At 35.5% G+C, this 22045-nt stretch overlaps 1 protein-coding gene across 1 annotated transcript; it reads right to left on the bottom strand.

Annotated features, from left to right (window-relative positions):
* Window positions 1-421: 421 nt before the first annotated feature.
* On the bottom strand, window positions 422-14898 carry LOC147391899 (protein SHOU4-like). The gene is made up of 4 exons (XM_086460166.1): window positions 13949-14898; window positions 4861-5016; window positions 1438-1649; window positions 422-1147 (listed from the first exon to the last, which is right to left on the bottom strand). The coding sequence occupies exons 1-4, from the start codon at window positions 14708-14710 to the stop codon at window positions 955-957; spliced, it is 1323 nt and encodes a 440-aa protein (XP_086316292.1). The 5' UTR covers window positions 14711-14898; the 3' UTR covers window positions 422-954.
* Window positions 14899-22045: the final 7147 nt, after the last annotated feature.

Raw genomic sequence — 22045 nt, 5'->3', positions numbered from 1 at the left:
GGTTAGCCAACTTAGGGTACCCAGGGATAACTGATGAGCACACATCTAGTGGATTTATTTTATTTTTAAGAACATCAAATAATCTATAGATAAAAAATTTCTTTCCTTTCTCTTTACATGGACATCCATTTATATTCCCCATTTCTTAGTTTCAATTACAGAGACTTCATATCCAAAAATATCAAGGTTTTCTTCTCAAAAGTTCCATTTGCTTGAAGAATCCATTGTTAGAATCGCGAGAAAGGTTCTTTTATATTTTATTCAAAAATAATTTTCACTCTTGTCATACACAATAGATCTTTGCACAGCCTTGAGGTTTCAAATACATTCTCTTCACTTTTAATTTCCCTGGCAAGAAAACAAAAATACTCACTTTTGCACTTCACCACATTCCAAGTATGAATAGGAAACTTGCAAGCAATTGTTACACATCTACAAATAAAACATTTTGATTGAATCACTGGAAAGAAGTCTTAGATCGGTAGAAAACACATTTTACTAATAATTTTAGACTCTCAAACGTTCTCAAATCACAAGAGACAGAAAAACCAACCACTGCCCCAAAGCAAAGATGAACCCTTTGGGGCATCTCTGCATCTTATCTACACGACTCATCTACATTCGAAACGTAAGAACACAATACAAACATTTTCTACCTGCTTAGAAGGGGGAACAAAACCTTTCTGTGTTTCACTTCTAATCTCCATTGGAACCCAAGCATATATTCACCCATGATTATGCTATCTTTATTATATGGTCATCTTCCTCGGACTTCCGTGTCCAGCATCTTCTTGATCATTTTACATACATTAAAATCTCGAAGGAGTGATAACAGGGTGATGATTTGGCATTGCAGCAGGTAATCTTTCTCCCCTCATTACAGCTTCGAATGTTTTTTTTTTGTGACATATAACACCCAATAACAAAAGATAGCTGAGCAAAACCACCAAATATTTATACCGGAATCACATCAGCATTCTGGCTCTCATCACACTTCAAAATGAGACCTTCGACATACGTGGGAAGAAGGCAGCGTGCCCATTGACAACCCGTTGAGGCTGGCTGTGGTGAGGGGATGATCATGAGCACATTATCGTGGCGTTGGACAAGCCCCATCACGCTTACAGTGCTCCCTTCTTTGACATACCTGACATACAGCAACTCATTGGTTTCTTTCAGGAGTAAATAATCCACCGAATTGGATGGATGCAATCTTATAGTTACGAGATGATTTACCCATTAACTGGTTTACGAGTTTTGTTAACATGTGCCCCAGGGGCAATTAAATACACCTTGGTAAAAAGCATTTAAGGGTATTTTTGGTTTTAAAATACAAGTCTTTTGAGGGCATTTTTGGTAGGAAATTCAATTTCCAAGGTGTATTTATTAACAAAATCCCTGGATTATGGACTCAAACAAGAGCAAATGATGGCTTACCCTTCTTCAAGGCGCATAATGCGGTCATCACTAGAGAGGCTGCGATCAGTCAGCCAGCGTAGAAAGCTTGGAGACAACTCTCGGTTTTCCTTAGTTATGTCAACCACGGTTGTAGGTTTAACAAATGGAGCGACTTTTGCTCCATAGCCTGCTTTCACTAGTGCTCTTAATCCTGACTGGAAGTCTGAGATATAGAAATCTGCTACGTGTTTCTGTTCAGAAAGGACATCAAATTGGTCATCATTACCACCCGAAAGTGTAAGAGCTGCGTCGTTGGGATATGACAGAAAATATGGGTAAATTTAAGATAACCATCACATTACAATGTACCAGCAACAAGTTAATTTGTAACCCACATTTTATTAGATATCAAAGCATAAACCTAGAATAAATTCATAACAAATCAAATAGAAGTCTATCTTTGGTTCCTGAAATAGCATTTGCAGCAACAGTGTCTGATAGTCTGACAAACTTGGGTCAAGCCATCTTTGTGAAGTGTGGACCACAGAAAATGTGAAAAACAAAACAACAGATTGGCTTTTGGAGGCGTTTGACAATTTAGCAACCAATCATCTGAGTATATAGTGAAACAATCTCCTTTTCTTTTCTTTTTGCTGATAAAAGCATATATGATAGAAAGCAATAAATATACCAAAAAAGACAAGAGAGATTGTTTCTACTTCCATAGCAGAATTCCTCAATCCACCACGATTCATAAGCTTTCCTTCAAATAGTAGATGAAGGCTGCTATGTGTCTGAACTTCCTTTTCAGTGACCTACTTTATTCAGGTGTAGAAGGACATGAAACTGATGGATCAAGTGAAGTGAAGTATAATTTGTATCATATGTCTGACCTTCCATTGACTCTGTTTGGAGTAGTTACTAAAAGATGATTCATGCTTTTAGTTCCTGACCAAGGAACTAACAGCTAAACTTAGTTAAAATTCAAAATCAATTTGAGGAAGTTCGATTTGAAATAGAGCGGCATTCTAGGATTTTTGCGACTTAGAGAAGTTGGAATTTTCAAACTAAGAGAAATTTGGAGAATCTTTCCCAAACATGCTGGAAATAAACACTGATAGTTCAGGAAATGGCAGAGAGTATAATGACAGTGCTTACTATATCACAGAAGTCAATCATTTGGAGTGGCATGAAGAAAAATAATAACAATTAATAGACACGAGTACTTGAGAAGACAGATTTTAAGGGGGGAAATTAGAACTAATTGTTAAAGAATGCCATTCAAGTAAACAAATTGAAGTTTTCCACAATTTATTGGTTCATTCAGCCTAATATTTTTTAAATGCATCATTGAATCATGGATATAAATTACCCAAAAAAAAATGATAGTAGAAATGATGAACTATCACACCTTTTTAATGAATGCAAGATGAGATTTATCAAAAGAGAAGACCTACCTCATACAGAGGAAAACAGAAAAACAAATAGAGACTCAAACTAATCTTACAACAAGAACAAGCAAAGCAAAGGCCAAAACTATGATGTCTCATTACAAACAAGCTCCCAATTGAATAGAAGATCTTCAAAAAAATACATTCTTAAATGTATGAATGAAAGATGAAACTATAGAGAAGAACGATTTTAACCGAATACAGAATAACTTTGAAATAAAAACTCAAGCATTTGATCTAGCTACAGCCTAAAGCTAACTTTGCATTTGATCTGTCTCACAGATCCCAACCTCCTCAACAGTAAAAGCAAATTCTCAAGTTTTGGCAGCTTCTTCCAACCCATCTTATCTCCTTTAGACCTAACAGCATTCAAGTATTTGAAATTGGTTAGTCTTAAGAATACCAATTTCAAGCTCCTCTATTCATCTCTAAAGATATGCCTTCTCAATGAATGTGTTTACTCCTAAAATGCTCTACCTAAACATAGTTTGGAGTCCTTAAAATTGTATGTCCCTGACAAGGAATTCCATGCCGCTCATGTCCCATATGACCCATGCATGCTAAAATCCAGTTTCCATGTGCTACTCAGCCTACACCAAGATGAGAGGTGCTGACTTGGCCAGCAACTCCAGCAAAATGGACTCATAGGGTACTCCTTTCTCTGGTGGATAAGCTGGGATCCAACCTATGATTTCATATGGTGGTGCAACTTCAGACTTTCCAATCAAAACTCCAATTTTTCATTGTACTTTTATCTTGTTGTGGGTCAACATTCAAAGCAACCTTGTGCTTCAAAAACTAATTGCTTCTTTTCTCACAGGTTTCCGCATTCCCAACAATAACTCTAATTGATGATCCTCCATAAAATGTTCACTTAAACTCAAAGGATCCCTTATCAATCCCCCACTAAATCAGATAACATGGACCCTAATAATAAATATCTAGAACCAACAAAGAATGAAACAAGTTTATGAGAATTCCAAATTATAACTAACAAGAAAATTTGGTACCTCACTCTGTGAGGTAACAGAACACCGAAAATTCTGGATCATGATTCATGATGAATAAGTATTACAAATATGTAGGGTATGATAGTTGAACAATTGGCACATGATAAATAGGGGGAATAAATTGCACCAAACAAAGATCCCAGTAGAGAGTGGTTTTTCTTGGTATAATATAAAAGTTCTCGCATGATTACTAATGTGACAGCTTTCACACAAAGAACTAATATACTTGACCAAATAAATCCCGAGAGTTGTGTCGTATTCAAATAACCTAACCATTAATGGATAAACTTAACCAGCATTCTGTTATGATTAAATAAAGATACAATTTCCAAATACAGTATTTGGCTTATCTTTCACATCCAAGTACTTTCCTACTTCATGTTGGATGTCCCCTACACTAGGTCCTTCACCCAAAGCATTGGCAATTTGGCACATCAAATTTAATCATCCTCAGCGAATAACAACAATATTGCTTACAAATCAGAAACTCAAACATCTTGACAGCATGAATAATGAATGTCAACAGAGTCAATGTGAGTATGGAAGGCAAAATGCATCTTTTTGTATACTACAACACAACTGCTAATATAAGCAAACATGTTTGGAAATAGATGGTATCTAACAAACTGATGCTGTTGAGCCAAACTTCCAATAGGCTTTTCCTCCCTCCAAACTGTGACATTAAGGTAATTATCTGAATTCCTGGCAGATTATATTGTAGGAATGCACATACATTTCACAGAATTAATAAGCTATAACTGATCAAGAAAATAACAAATAATTGATGAGTTATAAACTATTTTCCAAGAAAATAGTTCATTTCCTGTTCAAGGATTTCATTTTTATGGTCTAATTAGTGAAATTCCTTACTCAAGAAAAGAAGCATCTAGTTAACCAAGTCGATGCGGGAATTAAAAACTACATTTTTTTTTGTTTATTAAGCTTCCAATCCATAAACAGAAATATCTCAAATGAAATAACATCTGGTTCAACAAACTGACCTCAAAATATCTCAACCCCCATGAGAAGGGACAATGTTTAGAGTTTGCAGACTTTCCACCCCATCCTTTATATTCATACAATTCAGTTGATACATACACGCATCTAGGGATCCTCTGGTAAGATGATTCCAATGGAATACTACCACAGGTAACAACCTACACAAAGAAATATGTGACAAACACTTTTGAGAGAAGTATCTTAACCAGTATAGAAGAATAAAAGACCACAAGCCAAGAAAGGGAAATTTGACCTAAATCCAGGCATAAATGCTGCTATTACTTCAAGATGAACTCCATAAATATAAAAAACTAAGTTCAAGATAACCAATTACAACATTCCAACACATAAGTCAAATCTAGACCTGCATAAATATCAGGTAAATGATATTGTCTAATGATTTAGATAGATGATCTAAACAGTGTGTCAGAGGCATGGGGACTATTAAATATGGCACACATGATTCTGATATAGCAACCCCAAGTCTCAGATTCCAGTGTAGGAAGTGTTACATGCCACAGATTTGACCTTGAGCTTGGCACTCATATTGGGCGATGCATGTGGATCCCTGTTTGGTGCCCATCTTGGGATGTGGTGTGGGTTTTGGCCCACACCATCTAGTGTTCTTGCCTTCTTGCTTTATAAACGAGTGACACAGGGAAATAAAAGACAAGAAGAGCTAGTCATCATCTTCTCCACCCAATCAGTAGGAGGGAGACGGGTGAAGCCATGTGTTGGAAAGCACATTAGTGAAAGTGGCCTCAAAAGATCGTGTCTTAACACAAAAGTGCAACAAATGGCATGACTTGGGATGCACACACCCAATCCTAGGCTCGAGAGAGAAGCATATACACCAAAGTTCATGTGTATAGTACACTAACACATTTATTTACTTGTTTCCATTATTTCTCTTTTTTTTAGCTATTGTTTTGTTGCACCCAACTCAATGGGTTGGAAGGAAATTGTGTGGATAGAATGTGGTGGTCGGATGCAGCATTTATAACACCCATCTGCCATGAAATTTCTCCTTCTAACATGCACATAACAAAAGAGAGGTGGGGGGAGGGAGAATCCTTCAAGAGGACCAATGTGCAAATGGGACAACACTTGCAGATAATGAATGAACAATTTATGTTGATATTGATCATCATGAACAAACCAAGATAAATCTATTGGAGTTCCAATCTCTACATACGATACTACATAGGTCCAACATTATCGGGACCTCTACAGGGTCCCAAATTAAATCTTGCTTAGATCTGGTTGACAGGGACCACTCAATTTTTGGTGCTTGTTTAAGATATGAGAAAGTCATTGAGGCTTTATTGATCGTCCATACTATGTGTCAGCAATTAGTCCCGTCAAACTATGATATGTAGGATTTACTTTGTCTTTCGAAAGCCTAATCTTAATGTTTAACATTGCTGTATGAACAACCAGCATTTGTGATTATTCCCTCCATACTATCACATGTAGGACTTATTTTGACTCCCGAAAGCCCGATCTTCAAATTATTTGACACTGCTCCATGAACAATGACTTTGGCTTTATACCTCAATAATATGTACCTCAAAGGCATGACCCTTTTTGGATAGTTCAGAGAGCCAAATCGAGGTGAAGCTTTACATCACTCTAGGGATAAAGAGAGAAACGAATACCAGAAGGGTTTTCTAGTGCAAGACAACCTCCTTAATGTTCGATTTTCTAACGTTACCATTAGAAAAAGATAATTGGAAAAATGCGCTGCCTCGTACGAGCAACCTCTACAAATTATATTTTTTGATAAGTAGACCAAAATATATTAAGAGAAGACCAGTAGAGATAACCAGCCAAATAAAAGTTACAAGAATTAAATGACAAAAGCAATGTTAATTTGAACACAAAGACTCCTATTTAACACAAAATCTTCAAAGAACATCCCTTTGAAATTTGGGTCTAATTTGCACCAAAAAAAGAAAAAGCCTAACACCTCCAAGATAAGATCTTGAAGCTCCATGACAAGATCATCAAACACTCTTCAATTTCTTTCCCTCCATGTTACCCAGCATACAACAAAGGGGATTAAGGACCAAAGGTACCTCTTCCTAATCAAAAAAACGATATGGTTCCACTCTTGAAAAAGGGACAATGCCGATTATGGGAATACCCGCGCACACTAAAATAGACTTAAGAAAAGATCCCATAATTTACGAACAAATGGACAGTGAATCAAAATATGAGAAGTGGACTCCCCATTTTCTTTACATAAGAAGCAAAAATTTGTCCCATTGAAACCCCTAGCCATAAGATTATCAAAAGAAAGAATTTTGCCCCAAGTGGCCGACCAAATAAAGAAAGATACCTTTTGACCCCAAATGGGTCCCACTGGGAACGAAAATAAGCGCGGAATGAACTTACAGAAAAAAATATTCCTTAGTGCATATCCATACCCTCTTATCACACCCCGCTAGCTCCACGATTGTCTGGTCCAACTTGAAAGTCAACTTTGCCAACACCTGAATTTTCCAATCATTAAAGTCCCTTCTAAAGTTGAAGTTCCAAGAATTCCCTAACTCAGAATGATTCAAAAAGTCAACAATCGGATTTTCCTTTTTTAAGGACAGTGCATAGAACCTTGGAATTTGGTGGATAAAGTAGAGCTACCACACCAACAATCCTCACAAAATCGAATCCTCTCCCCATTCCCACATTGAAATGCTACAAACTCGTTAAATTTTGTGTTAACGCTCACGATTCCCCCCCACAAGCTACATCCATAGGGTGACCTCACTTCTTTACGCCCCCACCGAAGTAATTTTTTCCCATATTTTGCCTTAATAATTTTTCTCCACAAATTTGACCTTTCCTTCTCAAGCCTCCATAACCATTTCCCTAAGAGTGCCACATTAGATAACTTAACACCTTTGATACACAGCGCCCCATTTCTCTTTGGCAAACAAATCATCTTTCACTTAACCAAGTGAAATTTTTTTTTCCCATCCCTATCATTCCACAAGAAGTCCCTAATCATTATTTCCAATCTTAATTCTACACTTTTAGGGATAGGGAACAACGATAACTGATAAACATGTATGCTCGAAAGGGTACTCTTGATTAAAATAACTTTACCACTTTTGAATAAATACCTTGCTTTCCATGAGCTCAATCTCTTCCCCACCTTCTCCACAATTGGCTCCCAAATTCCTTTGCACCTAGAACCCACCCCTAAAGATAATCCAAGATATAATGGAAGGGTAGGAACCCTGAGCACAACCAAACATTGTGGCCCACCTATGAACATCTAGAACATCCCCAAAGGTAAAAAGATTTGTTTTTCCCAGATTGATACGCAACCCTAATATTCCCTGGAAACAACAAAGAATACCCGTCAAAAGTCTTACCTGGTCTAAGGAAGCCTCAAGAAAGATGATAGTGTCATCCGCAAACTATAATAGTGAAACCTGACAACCCCCACCCTCAACTTGAAAACCTACCACCTCGCCAATACTTGAGGATCTCTTAACCATTCTCCCTAGGGCATCTGCTACCAAAATGAAAAGAAATGGAGATAGTGGATGCCCTTGTCTCAACCTTTACAAATTATAAAAGTGAAATAATAAGGGAGAAGGAGGCGTATAAGGAAGGAAATTGGGCCGACAGAGATAAGGGGTTGCCAACAACGGAAATCCGTGAGGAAGGGATAATAAGGACAGAATTGGAAACGGTGGAATGGTTGGTTAGTGAGTCTCTAAATTTGGCAGAAGAGTTTGGCTTAGTTTTAGAGAATGAGGATAGTGAATCCTCCCTGATTTTGAGGGTGGCTCTTGGGGATTTGAGGGAGAGAACTATTCTTGAAGAGGACCTCAAACGTATTAATCATGTGCAGGGAATTGAGGAGAAGTTTGAACAGGTAGACTTCGTGAATACCCAGGAAATTCGAAGTTACAGGGATGGCGTGAATAACGAACTGGTGGTGGTCGCTCCCTTGGATATGGCAAGGACCTTGAGTAGACCAAGAATGGACAAGGTTTTGGTCAGGTTGGAGAAGAAGTAGGTTGGTCTGGTTAGTGTAGGGTCTTTGTTAGGTGGTTAATGTCGATCAAAATATTATCTTGGAATGTCAGGGGGTTGGGAGATAGGAGGAAAAGGGTGGCAGTTAAAGCTTTCATTCGAAGTAAAAATCCGCTCATTGTCACACTTCAGGAATCGAAGCTAGCTAGTTGTGATGATAAGACCATCAAGGAAATTTGGGGGAGTAGCATTGATTGGATAGCCCTACCTGCTTTGGGTTCAGCTGGGGGGATCCTTATGATGTGGAACAAAGATTGGATCCAAGTGACAGACAATTTAGTAGGGGCCTTTTCGATTTCTATCTTGTGTAAGAAAATGGATGAAGACTTTCAGTGGGTGTTTTCCGGGATTTATGGCCCAACCATCAAAAGGGAGAGACGGCAATTTTGGGAGGAACTCGAAGATGTAGCGGGTTACTGGGATAAACCTTGGGTCCTAGGTGGGGATTTTAATATCACCAGATTTACGCATGAGAAGAACAGGGGTTTGAACATAGATAAGGGGATGAGAAATTTCAATGACTTTATAGGTAGACATTGCTTAATGGATTTCCCTCTCTTGGGAAGGCGGTTCACTTGGTCTAACAACCAACGTAACTCTAGGATGTCCAGATTAGACCGGTTTTTGGTAGACGGTGCGTGGGAGGATAAGTTTCAGAATGTGCTCCAGTCAGCTAGTCCTAGTCCAGTTTCTGACCATACTCCTATCTTTCTCGAAGCAGGTCAGCCTAGACAACATCCTCTTCCCTTCAGATTTGAAAACATGTGGCTAGTTCAACCAAACTTCTTAGAACTTGTCAGAAACTGGTGGAATGAATGTCCTTCTATAGGTAATCCAGGAAGAGTGTTCAAAATGAAGCTCAAATTCTTGAAAGGTAAGTTAAAGATTTGGAATAAAGAGGTGTTGGGGAAAATTGATGTGAAAAAAAAAGAAATTTTGATGGATATTGAATCAATGGACAAAAAGGAGGAAGAAATGGAGTTGAATTTGGAAGAAAGAAGTAAAAGGACGGAGTTGAAGTTGGAATTCCAACGAGTGGCTTTGATGGAGGAAATTAGCTGGAAACAAAAGTCAAGGGTCAAATGGTTAAAAGAAGGGGATAATAATACAAAATTTTTTCACAAAGTAGCAAACTTCCATAGAAGGAGTAATCAGCTCGATAAACTCTACATCAAGGATATCTTAGTGACAGGAGAAGGGGAAATCAGGGAAGGGGTGGTGAGCTTTTACCAAGATTTATACAAAGAAAAGGAAGCCTTTAGACCTCGACCGGATAATCTGGAATTTAAGTCTTTGAATCAAGAAGAGAAGGTGTGGTTGGAGAGACAAATAGGGGAGGAGGAGGTTAGATCAGTTCTTTTTTCTATGAGTGGGGATAAGGCACCAGGGCCGGATGGATTTAACATGGATTTCTTCAAGCATTGTTGGGAGATTGTTTCAAAAGACTTCATGGAGGTCATTAAGGAATTGCAAGATAAGAAGTGTCTGGATTATGGTTTCGGTAGTACTTTCGTGGCCTTGATTCCCAAGAAAATCGGGGCAGATAAGCTAACTGACTTTAGACCCATTAGTCTGGTTAGCTCGGTTTATAAGATCATATCCAAAGTGTTAGCGTCTCGGTTGAAAATAGTTCTTCCTAGTCTTATTGGAGAGGAACAAGGGGCTTTCATTAGGGGAAGACAAATTCTAGATGGTGTGTTGATGGCCAATGAGTGTCTTGATGACAGGATTAAGAACAAAAGAGACGGAATGATAGGGAAAATTGACTTACAAAAGGCTTATGATCATGTGAGTTGGGATTTCCTAGAGTACATGATGAGGAGGATGGGTTTTGGTGAGACGTGGATCAGTTGGATTATGAAATGTGTTACTTCGGTGTCTTACTCGATTCTCGTCAACGGGAGTCCAGCTGGTTTTTTTAGAGGTTCGAGAGGGTTGAGGCAAGGCGATCCATTATCTCCTTTCTTGTTTCTGATTATAGCTGAAGCCTTGGGTAGCCTGTTTAGAAGAGCAGTTGGGCTAGGTAGGTTGTCAGGATTTAAAGTGACTAACGGGCCACTGATTTCGCATTTACAATTTGCAGACGATACACTAGTTTTTTTGGAGCATTCAAAAGACCAAGTAAGGGTGCTTCGTGTCTTATTGAGTTGCTTTGAGGCTATGTCAGGATTGCATATTAATCTGCAGAAGAGTAAGCTTTTTGGAGTGGGGGAGGTTATTGATATTCATTTGATGGCCACAATCTTGGGGTGTGGGTATGAGTCCTTGCCCACGTCCTATTTGGGTTTACCGTTAGGCGCTCCCTACAATAGCATTAAAATTTGGGAGGATGTGATAGAGAGATTGGAGAAAAGGTTAAGTACATGGAAGGCCAATTATTTGTCGAAAGGAGGGAAAATAACTTTGATCAAAAGTACACTTACGAGCATCCCGGTTTACTTTCTCTCGTTGTTTACGCTCCCGAGATCCGTTGAAATGAGATTGGAGAGGCTCATAAGAAATTTCTTGTGGAATGATAAGAGCGGAAAGAGGAAGTATCATTTGGTCAGTTGGAAGGTAATTTGTAAGCCGAAGAAGAAAGGGGGGTTGGGCATTAGGGGGTTGAGATTAACTAATAGGGCGCTTCTAGGAAAATGGCTCTGGAGATTTGGTGAGGAGAAGGAAAATCTGTGGAGGAGGATTATTATGGCTAGGTATGGGGAGAGGACTCTAGGTTGGTATAGTGGAGAGTCTAATCATTCTTATGGGTGTAGTGTTTGGAAAGGGATTCTTAAAGTGAGTAAGGATTTTGAGAGTGGGATTAGATTCAAAGCGGGTATGGGAAACAAAATCAGATTTTGGGAAGATAGGTGGTGTGGCACATTGCCTCTGGCTACTCAATTTCCATCTTTGTACGCTTGTTCCGTGAAGAAGAACCGCTCAATCCAGCAGTGTTTGATTCGCAGCGAGGCTAATTCTACCTGGAGTTTGGGGTTCAGGAGAAACTTTAATGATTGGGAATTAACCGATGTGACATCTTTCCTTGATCTTTTATATACTGTCCATCTCAACGAGAGCGAACAGGATAAATGGGAATGGATAAGGGCTAAAGATAAGAGATTCTCTGTCAAGTCTTTTCATAAGTGGCTCACTCCTTTTGCAGAGCGATTTCCAGCGAGTTCCATCATTTGGTATAAGTTTGTTCCCTCTAAAATCTCTTTTTTTGTTTGGTTGGCTTCTCTTGGAAGGATCCTTACGTTGGACAATTTGATCGTTCGGGGTTGGATCACTCCCAATTGTTGTCCCCTATGTTTGAGGGAAGGGGAATCAGTTGATCATATTTTCATTCATTGTTCCTTTTCTTATTATATTTGGTCTAATTTCCTAGATCTTTTCCGTATTAATTGGGTCTTCCCTCGTAAATTCTCCTCGTTGCTAGTTGAGTGGAACAGTAATACTTTTCATACCAGAAAACGGTTCTTGTGGACAATGCTTCCATCAGCAATTGCTTGGGGGGTTTGGAATGAGCGAAATAACAGAGTTTTCAATAATAAGATCGGTAGTTCTCATGCTGGTTTCTTGGAGATCTTGGGCCTTTTATACTTTTGGTCCAATCAGAACATAGATTTCGTGGGGATTACTTATGACGATTTTGTTTTTAGATGGGACACTTTTTGTAATCATTGATGGTGTAGCTTTCTTTTTCTTTTGTAGCTCTTTATGAGGCTTTCTCGGCCTCTTTGTATCTTGTTTCCCCTTTTTTCAATATATTATACTTATCAAAAAAAAAAAGTTCAACTGCCAACATGAGGTAACAAAAAGCCTTCTACATCCAAGAATCTCATAAAAAGATCAAGATTGGGAAAGCGATGAGAATCGTTTCATAGAGGGTTTCCATAAGTAGGGTACATTAACATCTCATGGTCAGGTAATAGATTTGGCTAGTAACAGACATCCTTCAGAATTAGGTCAAATTAATCACAACAAAAGTACATATTTGATATTTAATGTACACCATGAAGGATTTTGACAATTGTTTACAAAGACTGCCATCTTTGCCACAATAGCAATATTTCAAAAGCTGCACATTTGGAGAGAGGCCCTTGCATGAGGAATTATTCACAAACTTCTATTTCTCGGATAGATCATGATTGGCCATTGTTGCTCCCCATAGGTAGTGCCAATTCATGGATGAAATTTTTTTTATGTTGCATCAAGATATATAATACAACCACGATCAAGATAAAAAAGAATAAAAAAAGATAAGAGGACACAATTTTTTTTAAAAGGTTCATAAAAATTTGCATTAGAGAATTAATTATCAAAATAAAAGAAACTCATAGTGAATTACATATAATCTCACCCAAAATCAAGTGATTAATTATTATATTTTCAAATAAAGATAAATCATAAAGCGTATCTATCAAGGACAAATTAGATAACATTAATTATCAAGATCTAATTAGAACTCCATTCCTTATTAGTAGTCCATGTGGTGTATATTGGATGGTGTCACATCGATGGCCTAAATGAGATCGCCCAGAAGCCTGATTTTCTAGAGTTTTTTTTTTTTTGACAACGGGGTGTATGGACCCATAGGCCCGACTAGCAGGAGCGAGGTAACTGCCTCTTAGAAAACCATATCTCATCCAAATCCCCCCAGTACATGCAATACCTCGGAAACCACACATATAAGGTAAGACGGGATAAATCCATTTGGGTGGCCAATGAGGGGGCTTGAACTCAACACCTCTCCCTTTTTTGAGGGAGGCCCTAACCATACCTGATTTTTTAGAGTTTCAATTCGATAAACCCAACATTGGACTTAAGAACAATGGATCATCGTCATCAATGAAAAAACAATAATAAAACTCATCCTTGATGTTGGGCATTAAAAACAACAACAACAAAGATATATATGATGATAATGATAACTACAGCCGCGATCAATTTGGTAAATCATAAACTAGAAAATAAAAACATGTAGCTATAATTAAAGGGTACAAAAAAGGAATTAATAAATAAATAAATTCAAGAAAAAAATTTTGAAAAGGAAATTACCCCAGTGACCTTGACAAATTGACCATCTTTAGCACCTCTAAGCTCAGTATCAGGGTACCTAGTCAAAAACCCTAACAACCCTCTCTGCCTCCAACAACAATTCCATACCACCACCACCACTACCGGCACCAAAATCCCCGCCACCGCCACCAATATCACCACATTCTTCACCGTTGCCATCATAAATATCCCCACCACCAATCCCATCAACACCACCACCCCAAATACCCACATTATCACTTTCCGAACCCTAAATCCATATTTCACCTCCTCCCCAACATTTGTCACTGCCGCACCATACGCCGCCTTACCCATCGAAGCTGTCGGCTCCAATTGCCCGGACCTTCGGTTGCCACCGCTAGCCGAAGACCCCACCGACCCGAGTGGACCGGATGTGATGAGCCCTGTAGGCTGTAACGGCATCGGCATCGGACCGGACGATTTTTTCTGTAATGGACCGGAATTGGAAGATTTGGTTAGTGGGCCGGAGTTTGGGGTGGATCGAAGGGATCCGCTGTTGTGCTGAGAGGAGGAAGATGGGCGAGATGGCTTAGAGGAAGGAAGATGAGGAGGAGCACTGGATGAAGGATCGACCGTTGGGATGTCGAACATCTTTCCAAGCTCACCAGATTTCTTTACGTCACCGCCAGTGTAGGGTACGGCACGTGAGGCCATTGTAAGTTGGCGTTCTTTGTGTTGTTCTGGGCGGCCTGAGACGTAGAGGCCACTACTGAGCTGGTGAGATGGGATTCGAGTCGCCATTAGAGGGTTTTTAGAGAGAGCAAATGGAGAAGTAGAGCGAGAGAGTGGAGAGTGAAAATTTGCAGCGAGAGTCTCAGAGAGAGTGAAGTGTGTGTGTGTGTGTGTGCGCGCGCGCGTTTGAAGGTGGTGTGGTGGAGGTGATTGTGAAGGAGGTGGTTGGGGGAAGAGGAGATGATGAGTGAGCGAGTGAGTGAAAAGACCATTTTAGGAGTGAGATTTATGTAAATGACGTTCATATCTTTGTCTCTAAAGTGCAGTGTAGTGACTTTGATTGTGGTCGTTAATGTTACGGGTACAATCTGAAAAACCGATTTTGCCCTTCAGTGTTATTGGAAAATATTTATTTTGTTCCATGGAAAATGACCCAAATGCCCTAATACCCTAAGAATAGCAGATTTGCATTGGGGCACTTTCCCATAAGAATTTTCTAAGTCTATAAATTAATTAGTTATTGCCATAGATATTAATAACAAATAAAGAGTCTGTCATTTTTATCCTCACAAAAAAAAAAAATTCACTCTTAATTACCCTTAATAACAAAATATATTTTTTTGCACTCTAAGTTGCCTCACAATTTTTTCTAATACTCCTAGTTGCCCCCACATAGGTAAAATCCTAACTTCACCCCTAACCCTCTTATACCTTGATTTTCAAAAATAAATAAAATCTAAAAATTGAAAATGATTTTATCTTAAAGAATAATTATTTTCAAGATGTTAATTTTTAAGGTAATTATTTTTAACCTATTCAACTTAATCTTCAACGTTGTGTAGAAAATTTTGATTTTTCATTTAAAATTCATCCCTCTACTTATTTAAAGATTGTATCTTTTTCTTAATGTTTAAATGTTAAAAATGAAGGTAAAAAATAAGTTTTTAGAGAAGATTCGAGAGGTTTTCGGCAACAAATGAAAGGTAAGGGCAATTCAGTTATTTACATTTGTCTAGGGATGTGTCATCAGTTTAAAAACACATGGTGGTATCTATGATATTTATCAAAATCTAGAGGGCATCTATAAATCAGCCTTTTTTTTCCAATTAGGGCTGTCTATGTCGGTCCGTCTCGGCCCAGCCACCACGTAAGCTATTAGTGTCTGCATCAAGATTATGAAGTTCTCTAATAATAACATAAGAGTAGTTGGGGGGCCATTAAGGAAGGAAATGTCTGCATCCAGATTAAAAGGATCTATTATAACACTTGGTTATCATTGTGATCGTTAACGGCCGTTATATTTAATGATGAAATCCATGTTTGGGTCAAACGCATCTTCTTTTTTATCTTTGTCCAATAAATTTTATCTTTTTCAAGGGCTCAGCTGGTTGAAATGGGTGACATCTGTATCCATTTAAATAACTTTTTTTATTTTTGTCAAACAATTAAATATTTTTTATATTTATAAAAATTACGTAAAATTAATTAAATATATTCTAATTTAGGTTAATTTTTTTAGACATCCCTATATTTTGAAAATTAGCTAAATTAGTCTATAATAAGGTCCGTCGTTGAAATTAAAAGACTCCCAGATTTTTTTAAGACAAAAATATCCTTGTCAACTATAAACAATTGGAAACTTTATAAAATAGGATAATTGGGTAAGAGACAGAGATAACACAATCATTTTGCCTTTGACGAAAATGTCCTAAGATCTTCCAAAAGAATTTTAAAAAATCCGTCTATTTTGAGGGTAATTTCGTCATTATGTTTCAAAAAATTTGTCTGAAATATAAAGATTTCTTGTTTGGTTTCTTCTTTATGCAAGATAGTCATGGAAATTTCAAAATGTAGAAATCGAATTTTGAGAAATAATTGTTAGAGGAAAATTGTCCAAGTCAAAAAAGAAAAAAGAAAATCCTAAATTTTCATATAAGACAGTAAAGGAAATTTAAATAAATATTTTCCAAGAAAAAAGTTTCTGGCACCTATGTATTTTACTGTTTAATATAATTTTTAATAATAACTAAAGATTCCTTTGACAAGAATTTTGTTTTAAAATAGTCGTTTTAAAAATAAAATAGAATCAAGATTTAGAATCGCGTCGATGTCTATGTGGCAAGATTTGATTGGAGATTTTAACACATCGAATTCCTAACAAGTTGTACACGCAGCCCTATGTAATTTAAAAATCAACTAAAATATGCCACATAGGCCCCAAATGTTGTTATAGGAATGGGACTGGACACCATTCTTCTACATTTTTTTTTCAAAAATATGATTATTATTATTATTATAATAACAACATTGTGATCATTTTATATGAAAACTTTGAATGTCATTTCATTTCAATTTATTTTTGTGAGTTTTTGAAGATTTAAACACATTTTTTTGAATTTTGATAATATTTGTGATACCTCCTTACATTTTCAAATTTATTTGGCAAATCACTCGGAGATAAAATTTCCATTTAATTTTTTATTATTAAAATATTTAATAACATTTTATTTAAAGACTAAAAAGATATTGGATGAATGAAAGAAAATCATTGGTGTTCAAATATATTAATAAATGAGACATTCAAAGTTGGACCAACTAACATGGCATTAAACTTATCAGCTAGACTATTAAATTATGAGAAAGAGTGATTAAATAAGTGTAACAAAAAATAAGTAATAATGGAATTAATTAGGATTTATATATATTTAAAGATATTGGATGAATGAAAGAAAATCATTGTAGTGTTTAAATATATTAATAAATGAGACATTCAAAGTTGCACCAACTAACATGGCATTAAACTTATCAGTCAGAATATTAAATTATGAGAAAGAGTGATTAAACAAGTGTAACAAAAAATAAGTAATAATAGAACTAATATATATATAAGATGAAGAATCTTCGTACAATGTTTATTGACTCAAAGAAAGTATACAACAAATTACCTAGAGAATTCATTTACGGGTATGGAAGAGAAATATCTTGAATGGATGCATCAACATAATTAAAGACTAATTTGAGGACCAATAGAGATGAGATGAACGAATTTTTAATTACAAATGGTTTACAGAAAGTCTATATTTGTTTGTTCTAGTTATATATGAGTAACTCTTATATATTTAAAGGGAAGTGTTCGGAGCTTGAAGAGAGCCAAACATTCTTTAAAACATGGGTTAGAAGTTTTGGAATAAGCTGATTTTTTGTGAGGGTGATCTCTTCATACCACCCATATTTTAAAGTACATTGATCTATGTTATATATAGATTGACACAAAACTTAAATGGAGAGAGAGAGAGGTTGGAATTCAAGACTCTAGAATAAGTTAAATCAAGACTAGTTATATGAATTGTAAATTTATTTCTAATACCCAAGAAAAAGATTTTTCAATTATACATAAAAACCCCAAAGCGATATACACAAAGATGGAAAAGATTGATGAAGTTATTGCCAATATGATCCAAGTACCATGCGACATAAGCATGTCAATTAAATGAAAATAAAAACTATAATACAATAGTAAGACTAGTTATGTTGCATGGAGTTGGATGTTGGGTGAATGTAGTAGAGATATGGAAGTTGTGTGGAAAGACTAAGAACGATAAAATAAGAAATAAATGCATTTAGGAAAATGCAATATTCATCCAAGATATTATTAATAACTTACTTTTTCAAATGGTTTCAGAACCTAAACACTACTGATAACACAATCTTGGCATGTTATTCTTTGGCAATGGCGCCACTGCCATCGTTGAACCTACATCTCTTTTCTTTTCCTTCTACTTCACTACTATTTTTATTTTCTTCAGTAAAAAATCATACCTTCTTTTATATCTCTACAACCCTTCTTATAATCTCTATTTTCTTTTTATCTTAAATCCCCCAAAGAGAGTTCTTCTATGTAAGTCAAATGACTTACTTCTCATGTTCTTGAGAGAATCATGACAGACTTATTCTAATGAATCATTGACTTTGATAACGAAATGTGACAATGTTGGATTTCACAAATGGATAGTAATCACAAGCAAGCATGATTGGATTTTTTATTATTCACGAGCATGTCACTTATGAGATCAAGAATAGTTATACAATGCAATCAATTGCACGTTTCTTCTTTAAATGACCATGCAATTTTGAGTGAGTGTTAGAAAATAAAATGCATCATATTATGATGCCCGAAATACATTGTATAATTACTAATATCTCAGGTCACAAAAGAAAGGTTGTGACGCTGAATAATATGGTTAGCAATACAATTAGGATTTTATATATTAAGAATTATAGATAATTAGTATCTTTTTATTCGGATACTTTCTATATCTTGATCGATGTAATACTTACAAATGCCTAGTTAGGATTCATGTAATAATCAATAATCATTAACAAAGTTTGTTTTTCACAATATTCTAGTTGATGATATTAAAAAAATAAGGAGGACCCAACACAATCTAAATGGAGATAGTGAAAACAAATATAAACTCCCTTTCATTAAAATAAGACTTAAATTCGATCAAAATGGATATATATGAGGAATAAGATTCACTTAGCCAATCACAAATCTTTCAAATAAGACTTTATTATTGTCATCGTTGATCTCCTCATTGATTTAGGAGTAGAGAAAAACAATTAACTTATCAAACAATGTAGAGAATAAGTGTTAGTCATGTCCCCAAAACCAAAAGTTTAGAGACAAGGGTTTGAAGAAAAATCAAAGTTAGATATTAATCATATTATATAATATTAAATAGGGTAGTCAGATATTATATAGCACTATATATAATATCATATTATCGTGTTATGCAATATAAATTATATTACATTATAATATATTATATTTTATTATACTATACATTTTAGTAGTGGGTTCAATTTATTCCACGAGCCCAATACCAACTATGGATGGATAAAATCATCTCCCATTTGGATTGTCCATTCACATTATCAACATGTATCTTGAGGTAGATATATGAAATTATTTGAAAATGACTTTATCTTATTAAAGAATAATCTCAATTTAAGATGATTTTTTTATCTTTTTATATAATTATTAATTTGGATAAGGGCAATGTAGTCAATTGTAACGTAATTAGGGTTATGACTCTTTTTATGATTTTTCTATTTAAAGGTCTTGATGCCATTGTGGATGAAGAAGGAAGAATGAGAAAATTGGGGAAGAAGGAGAAAAAGGGGAGAGGGGAGGAAAAACATAGGAGAGGTGAGGAGGTCATATAATTGTGAGATTTATAGTAAAACGACTTCTTGTGCCGTGAACGTAGGCATATTTGCTAAATCCCGTAAAAAAAATTTTATCTTCTTTATATTTCTATATTCTTTATATTATTTTGTAAATTTAATGATGAAATCGTAATCGAGATCGATTTATCACAAAATTAACCTCTGCACCAACCTTCCATACGTTAGAAGCGGTTTTGATAAGGTGGATAAAATACACAAGTATAGAAAACTTAGAACAACTTTAAAAGAAATAATATAGATATTTACAAAAACGTGACCAACTTTTGACAAATTTACGATTCCAATTCACTATTCATTTTTATTATCAAAACATGGATAGTAACAATTTCAAAGGTTTTAAAGTGATTATTTTGCAGGTTTCACTATTTTTAACAAGATGGTCACTTTAAACCTGTGACATAGTCACTTTAAAATCTCTGAATTTGTTAACGTTCATGTTTTGATAATTAAAATGAACAATGAGCCAGAACCGTAAATTTGTCAAATTCAACTCACGAAATAGTAATTTATTTTAGACCACACAAACAAAACAAGACAAAACAAAAAGCGTAGCTGGAAAAACTATGTATGGGCCATAAAGATTTGACAAATCTTATTTGGAAAATGATAAAATAACCAATAACCTCACACCATTATCCCAAAAATTTGACTTTGTAACTTTTACTTTATCGTAAACCCAAATAAAGTTCAACTTGCCCTCATTTGCAAGTTTTTTTTTTTGTTTTTTTATTTTTTTATTTTTAAATTTCTATCCAAAATCTTGTTTGAGTTGGTAAAACTTGGTCGTGTCAACAAGGATTTTGATTAAAATAATTATTATTCTTTCAAATTTAAGTATTTATTATATAAATAAAACATGATTTATGACTAAATATCTTCTAATCTATCTTATTTAAAAAAATTATAATGATTTTCATATATCTATATTATAAATATATATAAATAAATAATTATAAATGAAATTAAATGATTTATCTTGTTCGAGACAACTTGGTCTCGTACATATACGATACGAGATGAGACTCCAAATCGAGTTTTGAAACCATGGCTCAGACTTGATTGAGTTGAGTTTATCATGTTGAGGGCTGTGCCACTTTAGCTGAGCTTGGCTTCCTCGCCAAACACGCCGAGGTTGTATTCTAAGACCAAATGCCGGTTTTTAAAGAGAGCTTCTATTAACACACTAATATTTACTTACAACACACTAAACTATAAACATCTGTTTAATTTCGAGAATTTTCCAAATTCCGGTGTTGGTACATTATTCATATTAATTCCGAAAACATGCATGAATCATTTTTCGACATGTTCACCGGTAGGTATTTTTAATTTAAAGTGACGAATTCTTCATTAGTAAATTTAAAGGGAAAATATCCTTGATTTTAAAATGACAAATTTGATGGTAGTAAAGAGACGAATTTGCAAGTAAATTTTAAGACAAAATATTCTTATTTTTTAATGGCAAATTCGTTTGTAATTTATGAGAGTCTCTTTAAAGTAAAAATATCTACTAATCAATTCGTTGAAAAATGATTCATACATATTTTTGAAATTAATATGAACATTGTCTCGGACTTGTAATTTCGTCATATTCAACACACGAAATGGTAATGAGACAGACTAGTTGCACACCAACCTTAAACAATCCTTCTGTTTTTTTTTTTTTTTGTATTTTATAAATTCTATTGTAACGTAGTGCTTGCACTCCAATAGCTAATCTTTTAGGGTTTAAGTTTTATTTTAACTTGTAGCTTTGTATTCTTTGCTCGTGTTTTGTGATTGATTTTGTTTGTATTCTCATTGCTTCCAATTTAATAAAGGCATTGGATTTTCTAATCTTTGTTAGAATTTAATTTGAATATGTGTATTTCTAGAGAACGTAACTTTGTAAATATGATTTCGAAACGAAAAAATTATTTCTTGTAAAAATTACTGAACTAGTAATAATTTCTTTGAATATAATTGAGGAAGAACAGAATAATAATAATAAAGAATGTAAAGGGGATTTTTAAGAGATGGCATGCAATTGATAAGGGGTGGTGTGCAACTAGTCAGGCCCAATGGTAATTCACCCTCTTATTTCATAAGGATTGGTGTGTTACAAGTAAAAGTTGTGTGCCAATAGAATCTCTCTCTTGAAGTTAAAAACAA

The sequence above is a fragment of the Akebia trifoliata genome, chromosome 11 (genome assembly GCF_017979445.1).
Source record: "Akebia trifoliata isolate Shusen 1 chromosome 11, ASM1797944v1, whole genome shotgun sequence".
Taxonomy (NCBI): domain Eukaryota; kingdom Viridiplantae; phylum Streptophyta; class Magnoliopsida; order Ranunculales; family Lardizabalaceae; genus Akebia; species Akebia trifoliata.
The sequence above is the reverse complement of the archived record's forward strand: the minus strand, read 5'-3'. Positions and strand labels throughout refer to the sequence as shown.

What these genes read in the sequence shown, in the direction of transcription:
- LOC147391899 (XM_086460166.1), bottom strand. Translation starts at nt 14,710, where the DNA reads ATGGCGACTCGAATCCCATCTCACCAGCTCAGTAGTGGCCTCTACGTC. An exon ending in GGGGGTTGAGATATTTTGAG is followed by an intron (nt 1,650 to 4,860) that starts GTCAGTTTGTTG and finishes CTTTCTGAACAG; the next exon opens with AAACACGTAGCAGATTTCTA. An exon ending in ATTATGCGCCTTGAAGAAGG is followed by an intron (nt 1,148 to 1,437) that starts GTAAGCCATCAT and finishes GCTGTATGTCAG; the next exon opens with GTATGTCAAAGAAGGGAGCA.